Consider the following 12,408-nt stretch of genomic DNA (forward strand, 5'->3'; position numbering starts at 1 on the left):
AAACTCGCGAAAAGAGTAGGAATGAATGCAAGAGTTGGAAAATATCCAAGGAAAGAATGATATCAATTATTGGATATTATTAGATAGACAGTAGTTGATATGGAATACAAAGAAACATACTTAGATATGATATAGATTGATATAAGATAGATTATACTAGTTGATAAATAAATGTAGACAGATAGATACATAGATAGAACCAGATAAATAGATATAGGCAGGGAGATATATTGTTATGCAATAGATAGATTTTTTATGAGATAAATATAGACAGGGAGATAGATAGTAATGAGAAAGATATGAGATAGATAGATAGATAGTTAATAGATAGATAGATATGAGACAGACAGACACAAGTACAATGCAGCACTGCTATATGAAAATTATTTTCAAGAAGTTAGTTACAAGCCACTTAAGCCTTAAGATAATACATACATAGATGCCTAGACCTCCTTGTAGTAGGACTATATACTTGGTCCCCATCTACTGTAACACAGGTAAAAAGTTCCTGTTGGTCCCTGCAGCTTCTGTGATGTAACTTGTATAAATAAAGCTGGTTGAAAAGAGCAGCCGGGAAACATAACAGCTGAGTGGAGACGGTTGCTGTGGTGATGGTAGTGACAACACTGCAGAGGAGCTCCTGAGGCCAGCCCGGGCAGTCACTTCTCTATATACCTGTATACAGCAACATGAAGAGCATGAGTCCTGAGGAGAACATCTACAACCTCATCCCCACAGAGGAGGTGACAGTCACCAAGCCCCCCAGGTGAGTGAGGACCCCCCAGTACTGCTGGGGCTGACATTGTAGTACAATGTAATTATCTATCTGTGGAAAAGACACCATAGATAAGCAGAGAATATGAGCTCCATAACAGAATATACATAGAGATAAAGTATAGCTGGGTTACAGAGCCTCAGCGGGCCCCCAGGTGACAGAGCCTCAGGTGGGCCCTTTGCAGCAAACTCACATGGCACCATTCAAAATTCCCCCTCACACCCTAAAGATTCATTAGATACAGCCCCCTCACCCTCATTGATTCCTTATGTACAGCCTATTGTGGGCCCCCTAGCAGCTCTGGGCCCCGGCACTTGCCCAGGTATGCTCTGTACTGGTGCCGGCCCTGTATATATGATAGATAGATATGAGATAGATAGATAGATAGGTAGATAGGAGATAGATACTGTATCTATGACAGAGAGAAAAAATATATTCTAGATGAAAGACAGATACATAGATGGCTAGATAGATGCGGCAGGAGGCAGGGTCTGTGTCACATGGTGCACCAGCGTATGATAAATCCCCTCCAAAGTTCACAACTCCCTTTAAGTTCACCAGCTTCTACACCTACCTTTCAGGTAGGGTATGAAATGTGGTTTCTAAAATTCCTTCTTTTATATGAAATGTCATCCATTTTCCTATAAACAAAATCTTCTCCAAAGTCATGTGAAAATTAGCAGAGAAGAGTTACTTTTTTCCCTGAGATGAGTCATGTTTAGTGGTTACAGGGGGAATGTCGCTTAAGACGCCCCTATCTTCAGTTCTATAGTACATAGAAACATGCTGCTGCTGTCGATTGAAAGATAAGAATCTCCACAATGTCGGAGCTCCCAGAACCACAAACGTGATGCAGTCTGAAAGATGGATTAAAATGTGAGATTTGACTTCAAAGAGGAAATTTTATTTAATTAAATGTTGTACCCTAGCTGAGGGAGTTAGTAGTTTTGTTGGGTAAAAGCTAGTGACAGAGCCCATTTTTGGGCCAAAAATATCTTGTCATGTCCTATTTTGAAACCTGAAACCTTGGCAGGTAAATGCCACAGACACAGTGGGGTATCGACCACTTTTATGCATGGTTATTTCACTTAATCATAGATCCAGGCACCATGACAGTGGTAATCCTATATTTGTTATCCGTGTGTCACCTCCTCATCCTCATAGACTGTAAGCTCTTGTGTCACCCCCTCATCCTCATAGACTGTAAGCTCTTGTGTCATCCCCTCATCCTTATAGACTGTAAGCTCTTGTGTCACCCCCTCATCCTCATAGACTGTAAGCTCTTGTGTCCCTCCTCATCCTCATAGACTGTAAGCTCTTGTGTCACCCCCTCATCCTCATAGACTGTAAGCTCTAGTGTCACCTCCTCATCCTCATAGACTGTAAGCTCTTGTGTCACCCCCTCATCCTCATAGACTGTAAGCTCTAGTGTCACCCCTTATCCTCATAGACTGTAAGCTCTTGTGTCACCCCCTCATCCTCATAGACTGTAAGCTCTTGTGTCACCCCCTCGTCCTCATACACTGTAAGCTCTTGTGTCACGCCCTCATCCTCATAGACTGTAAGCTCTTGTGTCACCTCCTCATCCTCATAGACTGTAAGCTCTTGTGTCACCCCCCTCATCCTCATAGACTGTAAGCTCTTGTGTCACCCCCCTCATCCTCATAGACTGTAAGCTCTTGTGTCACCCCCCTCATCCTCATAGACTGTAAGCTCTTGTGTCACCCCCCTCATCCTCATAGACTGTAAGCTCTTGTGTAATCCCCTCATCCTCATAGACTGTAAGCTCTTGTGTCACCCCCTCATCATCATAGACTGTAAGCTCTTGTGTCACCTCTTATCCTCATAGACTGTAAGCTCTTGTGTCACCCCCTCATCCTCAGTATGTAAGCTCTTGTGTCACCCCCTCATCCTCATAGACTGTAAGCTCTTGTGTCACCCCCCTCATCCTCATAGACTGTAAGCTCTTGTGTCACCCCCCTCATCCTCATAGACTGTAAGCTCTTGTGTAATCCCCTCATCCTCATAGACTGTAAGCTCTTGTGTCACCCCCTCATCATCATAGACTGTAAGCTCTTGTGTCACCTCTTATCCTCATAGACTGTAAGCTCTTGTGTCACCCCCTCATCCTCAGTATGTAAGCTCTTGTGTCACCCCCTCATCCTCAGACCTGCTCACAAGAGCTTACACACTATATCACTTGTAGTGATTCATATGACTGTTATTACTCTGTAATGTCTTATATTATTTGTATATGTTCCCCAGAATTTGTAAAGCGCTACGTAATTTGTGAGCGCGGAGCCTGATGCAGATGGGCGGAGAGCGGGCATGACTAGCTGGACTGGGAAGGGGCTATAAACTTGGGTTTGAGCTCATTGGAGGGTGGAAATGCAGTGTGAGGTGATAGGGGGATTAGAACAGGGGGTGGAGTTAGTAGGGCTTATAAGGGCTGGCAGGAAGGGCAAGCCTCATTCTGGCCAGAAAAATTTTTGTCCCGCCCACCCTCCCTTAGTTTTGTTTGTATAGGGACGCTTATGCGTTTTTGGGAGTGGGGATACACGTAGTTTAAAAAAGCTAATTTGTTAGGTGGGTTATGTTAGGAGTAGTTAGGATGTCAATTGTGAGGTGGCGGGTTCTTGGCAATACCCAGTTAGTACATTTAAATTTCGGTGGTTATGCAATTTAACCACTATAGTAAGGTTGGTGGTTTGAAAACAATAACTAATTTCCCCCGGGAGGGCTTTACCGGGAGGAAGGTGGTGTTCTAGTCTCCAATGGTTGGTCTGGGGCCACACCTTCGTTCGCCACTGAGCTAGGAGGTTGGCGGTAAGTGAAGCTGGGGGTGTGGTTCTCGTGCGCTGAGCGTGCATTTTTGGTTTTAGGAGACTAGAACTTATACTGAATGTTTTTCGTTAGCCGGGAAGGCATGCGATTTTAGTGGTGTTGCCAAGAGCTCAGCCATCATTAATTTGTGATGTTATACAGGTTATTTTCATTGAATAATTGTATTTTTCTATTTTTCAGATTGTATTCAACAATTATTAATAAAGCTGTGACCATTCATCTTTCCAACAGATAACTGTCTCTGTGTTTTTATTAGGTAGATGGGTGGTTAGGCTAGAAGTGTATGGTTTTTTCCCAGCCCTTGATCTCAGTCATCGCCGGGTCATGATGGCGCTATATAATTAAAGATTCTTATTATTATAAATTGATCCTTCTGCCCATTGTCTTTGCATTCAGATATACGTCAACCTTCAGAGATTCTGTGAAACTCGAAGAAAAGAAAAATAAAGCTGAGCGCAAGACCATGGGTCCGCCCAAAGTAGAAGTGCCCTCTCCTAAGGACTTTCTACACAAGCACACGAAGGAAGCCACCCTGGCACAAAGTAAGTGACTTCATATAGTGACAGATAGTGACCTGAGCACAGGGATAAAGGAGAGACCTAGGGAGATAGATGGTACATAGATAGATAGATATGAGATAGATAGATAGATAGATATGAGATAGATAGATAGATAGATAGATATGAGATAGATAGATATGAGATAGATAGATATGAGATAGATAGATATGAGATAGATAGATATGAGATAGATAGATAGATTGATAGATATGAGATAGATAGATAGATAGATAGATAGATATGAGATAGATAGATATGAGATAGATAGATTGATAGATATGAGATAGATAGATTGATAGATATGAGATAGATGATAGATAGATATGAGATAGATGATAGATAGATAGGTCTTTAATGAAACAGTACATGATGGACAGAACAGATGGACAGTACACCGTTCATAGATCGATTGTACATAGATGAGCTGAGAAGAGTCATTTTTTGCCTGAGATAAGTCAAGTTTAGAGGCTATATGGGAAGCATCACTTTAGAAGCCCATATCTTTGGTTCTATAGAAACATGCCTTTGGTATCATATTAAAGATAAGAATCTCATCTTTAAGTTCGCAACAGGCTTGTAGTTCTGTGATCTATAGAGTTGAAGATACAGGAAGTTAAATAAATAACGGGAACTGGATCTTTATCTACATCTTTTATTCCCAAACTCCCTGTGTCTGCAGTTCTGTAGCTCCAAGAACCACAAGCCTGATGGGGTTTGAAAGATGGGATTCTTATCATTAATATGACGCAATAACTGATCTAAAGCACAAAGGATCATTTTCTAAGAAAACCATCACGACTTATACTTATCATTCTCTTGTTCACAACAAGAGAGTGCTTTCTATGACTCTACAGGTAGAGCGCCCCGGTGCCTGGCAGAAGAGAAGCGGCCCCCGGTACCCCACAGAACAGAGCAGCCCATCATGGGAGTGCAAACCAACAAAAGCTTCATCACCACCAATGTAGCCGAAGCCGTATTGGCTGTGCCCAAAAAACCGCAGCCCATCTACGTGGACACCAAAAAGGGGGATAAACATCTCCTGGAAACCTCCGGACTGGTTCCTAAATACATCAAAAAGAAGGTAAAATTGCTGCAGACGCCAAACAGGCTCTTAACAAAACAGGATGGAGTACATAATTTATAGGCTGCATTAATAAGAGGCCGGTATCCATCATCTCAAGTGACAGCTACCTGCTTCTTACTGATGCTCCATCTCCTGGATATCTTATACTGCAGGCTCCACATGACGCTGTGCCTAATGCATAGGATATAGTGTGCTCTAAACATGTCTGACCTTCCTAAAAGCTCTAATGCCAGGAAATGTATAGGCTCCACTTGGTCTTATAGAGTCCACAAACAAGCAAACACAAATCATGAGCCAAAGATACAAGATGTCCAGGTATGTTTATCATAGGTGCAGCAAGCAAATGAGTATCTCTGTGCAGGGAAGTGCAATGTTAAAAAAAAAACATGTTAAAAAATAAAAGACAATACTAGAGAGCCTCAAAGCATAAAACTGATAATACTGCAGACCCCCCCCCCAGTGCAGACAAATATTGGACATACCATAGCAGACAATAATACTGGAGACCCCTAGAGCATAATACTGGTAAAACTGGAGACCTCAGAGAATAATACTAATAATACTGGAGACCTCAGAGCATAATATTAATTATACTGGAGACCTCAGAGCATAATATTAATTATACTGGAGACCTCAGAGCATAATATTAATTATACTGGAGACCTCAGAGCATAATACTGGTAAAACTGGAGACCTCAGAGAATTATACTAATAATACTGGAGACCACAGAGCATAATACTGGAGACCTCAGAAAATAATACTAATAATACTGGAGACCCCTAGAGCATAATACTAATAATACTGGAGACCCCTAGAGCATAATACTAATAATACTGGAGACCTCAGAGCATAATACTAATAATACTGGAGACCTCAGAGCATAAAACTAATAATACTGAAGACCTCAGAGCATAATACTAATAATACTGGAGACCCCTACAGCACAATACTAATAATACTGGAGACCCCTACAGCATAATACTAATAATACTGGAGACCTCAGAGAATAATACTAATAATACTGGAGACCTCAGAGCATAATATTAATTATACTGGAGACCTCAGAGCATAATATTAATTATACTGGAGACCTCAGAGCATAATACTGGTAAAACTGGAGACCTCAGAGAATTATACTAATAATACTGGAGATCACAGAGCATAATACTGGAGACCTCAGAAAATAATACTAATAATACTGGAGACCCCTAGAGCATAATACTAATAATACTGGAGACCCCTAGAGCATAATACTAATAATACTGGAGACCTCAGAGCATAATACTAATAATACTGGAGACCTCAGAGCATAAAACTAATAATACTGAAGACCTCAGAGCATAATACTAATAATACTGGAGACCCCTACAGCACAATACTAATAATACTGGAGACCCCTACAGCATAATACTAATAATACTGGAGACCTCAGAGCATAATACTAATAATACTGGAGACCCCTACAGCACAATACTAATAATACTGGAGACCCCTAGAGCATAATACTAATAATACTGGAGACCCCTAGAGCATAATACTAATAATACTGGAGACCCCTAGAGCATAATACTAATAATACTGGAGTCCCCTAGAGCATAATATTAATAATACTGGAGACCCCTAGAGCATAATACTAATAATACTGGAGACCTCAGAGCATAATACTAATAATACTGGAGACCCCTAGAGCATAATACTAATAATACTGGAGACCTCAGAGCATAATACTAATAATACTGGAGACCCCTACAGCACAATACTAATAATACTGGAGACCCCTACAGCACAATACTAATAATACTGGAGACCCCTAGAGCATAATACTAATAATACTGGAGACCTCAGAGCATAATACTAATAATACTGGAGACCCCTACAGCACAATACTAATAATACTGGAGACCCCTACAGCACAATACTAATAATACTGGAGACCCCTAGAGCATAATACTAATAATACTGGAGACCCCTAGAGCATAATACTAATAATACTGGAGACCCCTAGAGCATAATACAAATAATACTGGAGACCCCTACAGCACAATACTAATAATACTGGAGACCTCAGAGCATAATACTAATAATACTGGAGACCCCTACAGCACAATACTAATAATACTGGAGACCTCAGAGCATAATACTAATAATACTGGAGACCCCTACAGCACAATACTAATAATACTGGAGACCTCAGAGCATAATACTAATAATACTGGAGACCCCTACAGCACAATACTAATAATACTGGAGACCTCAGAGCACAATACTAATAATACTGGAGACCCCTAGAGCACAATACTAATAATACTGGAGACCCCTACAGCACAATACTAATAATACTGGAGACCCCTAGAGCATAATACTAATAATACTGGAGACCCCTACAGCACAATACTAATAATACTGGAGACCCCTAGAGCATAATACTAATAATACTGGAGACCTCAGAGCATAATACTAATAATACTGGAGACCCCTACAGCACAATACTAATAATACTGGAGACCCCTACAGCACAATACTAATAATACTGGAGACCCCTAGAGCATAATACCAATAATACTGGAGACCCCTAGAGCACAATACTAATAATACTGGGGACCCCTACAGCACAATACTAATAATACTGGAGACCCCTACAGCACAATACTAATAATACTGGAGACCCCTAGAGCATAATACTAATAATACTGGAGACCTCAGAGCATAATACTAATAATACTGGAGACCCCTACAGCACAATACTAATAATACTGGAGACCCCTACAGCACAATACTAATAATACTGGAGACCCCTAGAGCATAATACTAATAATACTGGAGACCCCTAGAGCATAATACTAATAATACTGGAGACCCCTAGAGCATAATACAAATAATACTGGAGACCCCTACAGCACAATACTAATAATACTGGAGACCTCAGAGCATAATACTAATAATACTGGAGACCCCTACAGCACAATACTAATAATACTGGAGACCTCAGAGCACAATACTAATAATACTGGAGACCCCTAGAGCACAATACTAATAATACTGGAGACCCCTACAGCACAATACTAATAATACTGGAGACCCCTAGAGCATAATACTAATAATACTGGAGACCCCTACAGCACAATACTAATAATACTGGAGACCTCAGAGCATAATACTAATAATACTGGAGACCCCTACAGCACAATACTAATAATACTGGAGACCTCAGAGCACAATACTAATAATACTGGAGACCTCAGAGCATAATACTAATAATACTGGAGACCCCTACAGCACAATACTAATAATACTGGAGACCCCTACAGCACAATACTAATAATACTGGAGACCCCTAGAGCATAATACCAATAATACTGGAGACCCCTAGAGCACAATACTAATAATACTGGGGACCCCTACAGCACAATACTAATAATACTGGAGACCCCTACAGCACAACACTAATAATACTGGAGACCTCAAAGCAGAAAAAATTTAATCAATCCTCTCCTTTCCTGGCTCCTCCTCTCTGCTCCAAACTGCAGTCTCTTCTTTCCTCCATGTGTTGCTCTGCTCAGTGTCTTGTGTTACTGTTGTATGTGGCGGCATCAGGACCCGGAGCAGGAGAGGACCCGGGAGCAGTGCAGTACAGCTGACAGGTCACTCCTGGGATCGCTCCACTCTGGATTCTGACCTCAATGCATACAACCAGTTTTAGATGTTAGGACACAGGGGAGCGTCAGGAGAGGACCTGGGAGTAGTGAGAACTTCTCAGCTGCACTCACTGATACTCGGCCTCCTGCACCAATGATCACTTCCATCAGCTATGTTACATCAGTTATGGAAGTGCTTATTAGTCTGTGACTGTCAGCAGGATGTGGATCGTAACTCATGGCTTGACAGGTTACATATTGCCTGTCTGTGCTTGAGATAGATGTGGCTGCACTTTATGTACATGCTCAGTAGTGAAGCTCCTCTGCTATAGATCAGCAGGATAAGGCACTGGGAAGGAACGTCTGCATTTATCTCACCACTGCTAGAGGGACCAGGAAAACAGGACTGTGGAGTCAGGGTCGGGGACCATTTTGGTGTAGCTGGAGTCGGAGGTTGGCCCTGTCTTTGTGCTAGATATGGCTAACTATATATTGGAACTAAGTGCCATCTATTTCTGATTCCAGTGCCTGTGCTAACATAGTGACACTCCTTATGGCCCACATACAAGTAAAATTTGCCCAATTTGCAAAAGTGTCATCTGGATGAGGCTTTAAGAAATTGAGCGAATTGACCATTGGGTGTTGTCTCTATATACTCTCCCGCTGACCTCGGTTTAGTGTTGGGGTCAGAATTTGTATTGATGCAGCTTTCCTTTCTATGTATATATTATGCTGAGAACAGCTCATCTCTGGGGGTGCGGGGTGTTGGACTCCCACCAGTTTATGTAATCAATATTTTTAGCCCAGGGCCCCCATTTTAATTCATCAGTCCGGTCGTTATCATCATAATAAAAAATTGAATCTTCCTTTGTGTGGAGCAACCATAAAACATTGCAAGGTTTACATATCAATCAGGTCGGACGTCTTATTAATATAATCCATTTTTTTAACCCTTAAGGATTACGGTTCCACTCCAGAGTATTTAGCAAAGAGAAACGAGGAAGTACGGAGAGCACAAGAGGAATACGACGCCTATGTGAGGCAGCGACTCCGGATGGGAGCCATGAAGCAACTTTCAGAGGAAGAAAGGCAGAGCGTGCTGGAGGTACATAACACATGTTGTTGTTTTAAAATGTTATAGATAGGGGAAATTGGCGTCTGCACAATGGAAAACATGGCAGCTTTCTACCACAAACAGCGCCACCCCTGACAATGGTTTGTGTCGGTATTGCAGTCTCTGGAAGATAGCAACCACATCTTTCATGTCCGGACAACTCTTTAAAGCCATTTCATGCCTGAGAAACATGTTTCGTCCATTGTCTTTTGAAACATTTGTCTGTAAAGTCGCAAGTTAAGTAGCCCCTTCTAAAAAAGAAAAACAGACATGTTTCCAGACTTAAAGGAACACTCCAGTCATATATAATTCATTGAATAATAGAGGGTGCGGGGCCTGAGGAGAGGAGTGGGACTCATTGTCATTGTATTCATAGAACCTTCGCTACCTTTAAAATAAAGGTCCCCCATGGTGCTCGTTCCCGATTGTTTCAGAGTAAACTTGTATGGGATCAGGCCAAGCTCCTCCCCGCTGCCCTCAAAACGGGTCTCAAAACACAATTCAAACACAGCGACAGCGGTGAAACTCTTCTGCTGAGCAATGACAAAGGTCATTGATATTTGTTAGACATGGGGCATATTTATCTTACCCCGATGTCTTTTGGTTGTTTTTTAATGACTTTGGGATAATTGCGCTGGATTTCGCTGTGTATTTCTCCCGCTACCAGATGTCTGTGCCCGATTTAGCTTTGATTTACGCCTAAAAAGGCGAAAACACACCAGTCCTGACCAGGCATAGGAAAGACAATGGTATGAATAGCGGAAAAATTGGCACCAAAGGGTGAAGACACACGTGGCGTTTTTAGGCCGTTTTGGGCCGTTTTTAGTTAAATGGTTAAAAACGCATGCGTTTTTTGAAAACGCATGCATTTTTGACAGGTTTGACCAATTATCTTAATTCAAACTGGTCAAAAACGCATGCGTTTTCAAAAAACTCATGCGTTCACACGTTAAAGGACACCTGTCATCAGGTCTGTGTCACTTGTCCTGTCACCTCTACCTGTTGGAGCAGCTCACAAGGATCCCATCCCAGCCTTTATCTAGTTATTTCATACATTATTCATTGTAAAATCATCTATTCTTTATCATGTAAATGAGGCGGGTCACATGGTCAGAGGCAGTGATGTCACTCCTGTTCCCCCTCCCCTCTCCTCCCCCTGCTCATGTCTGTGTGTAATGTATAGTAAAGCATTGCTAGTGTGTGTGCTGCATCTGCTGACATGCTGCATCCTCCTAATATACAGGTGAGAGACACAGACATCAGCTACACATGAATCTGACATGTTCTGCTGTAACATGGCTGCCTGGAGCTGCTGTATCTCTCCTATACACACACACACATGCACACACAGGCTGCAGGGGGCGTGGCCACCAGCACCAGGAAGCACATCATTATACAGCCTCACATCATTATACAGGCTGTCAGTCAAGCACTGGGGGTGTGGCTGTGCCTCCCACTCATGAATAAGGTGGACAGCTTGAATATGCTAATGCTTCATTGGACATTTCACAGGTCATTTGCATACAGCTTTAGGACCTCATTGCTTAGGTTTACAGGCATATAGAGGGACAATGAAGGGATAGAGGCAATGCTCTCTAATGGCAGTTTATGAAAATATATTTAGTTTAGGGGGGTTATTTTGCATGACGGGTTCTCTTTAAGCCGATCGCATGCGTTTCTCTGGAAACGTATGTGTGTTCGGGCCGAGGACCTCCCCCTGTGCGCTAGCGTCACGTTATGAACAGACGTCTAGCGGTACGTGTGACCACAGTCTAAAAAGTCTCCAAAAAATCTTCATGTGACAAACAGCCCAAACAAAGACCCAATGAGGTGCAAAAAAAAAAAAACACTTACTAGAACGCGCTCTCATCTGGGGCCTCAAGCAATGGATCTATGGTCCGTTTTGCGGAAGACTGGAAAATGATGTCACTGTCTTGCCAAACCTGTTGAAATTAGGGGTGTGCAATCCACAAAGAGAAACGGGTAGAACGCAGACGAAAATGTCTCAAGTGCTTGATAGAGGGGTTTTCCATGAAATGCTAATGCACCGCATTCTTACAGTTTCGTGTTGTCACCTATGACTTGTTTCTTCTTTTTATAGGGAATAAAGAAAAACTGGGATCAGCTCCATCATGAGTATCAGGGTCTGTCAGTGGTCATCGATACACCCCCTAAAAAGGCGCACAAAGAGCGACTGGAGGCAGAAATGAGGCAGCTGGAGCGAGACATTGATATGATAGAAAGACACAAAGTCATCTACATCGCTAATAACTAAATAGCTAAACCAGTGTACAGTGTGTGGTGAAGATAAAAAATTATACCTTTAATGTGGCCGGGTTTCATTCTTTATTTTCACTTGCTTAGAGGAACGCTCCAGTCACATCTGAGGCCGCGG

The 12,408-nt window shown here is 42.0% G+C and overlaps 2 protein-coding genes across 4 annotated transcripts in view; one reads left to right on the forward strand and one right to left on the reverse strand.

The window, feature by feature from the left end:
• Positions 1–12,408, reverse strand: part of THNSL1 (threonine synthase like 1) — a 29,852-nt gene that overhangs the window by 15,388 nt on the left and 2,056 nt on the right. The window contains exon 1 of one of the 3 annotated variants that reach the window (XM_072154137.1): positions 12,335–12,393. The exons of 1 other annotated variant lie outside the window; for it this stretch is intronic. The gene's annotated coding sequence lies outside the window, so the exon portion shown is untranslated. Of the gene's footprint in view, positions 1–435; positions 623–12,334; positions 12,394–12,408 lie in introns of those variants that run through there. One more of the 3 variants, XM_072154135.1, reaches the window with a different exon arrangement.
• On the forward strand, positions 565–12,340 carry ENKUR (enkurin, TRPC channel interacting protein). The gene is made up of 5 exons (XM_072154139.1): positions 565–766; positions 4,016–4,161; positions 5,010–5,260; positions 9,858–10,004; positions 12,115–12,340. The coding sequence occupies exons 1-5, from the start codon at positions 690–692 to the stop codon at positions 12,286–12,288; spliced, it is 795 nt and encodes a 264-aa protein (XP_072010240.1). The 5' UTR covers positions 565–689; the 3' UTR covers positions 12,289–12,340.

The sequence above is a fragment of the Engystomops pustulosus genome, chromosome 5 (assembly GCF_040894005.1).
Source record: "Engystomops pustulosus chromosome 5, aEngPut4.maternal, whole genome shotgun sequence".
NCBI lineage: Eukaryota > Metazoa > Chordata > Amphibia > Anura > Leptodactylidae > Engystomops > Engystomops pustulosus.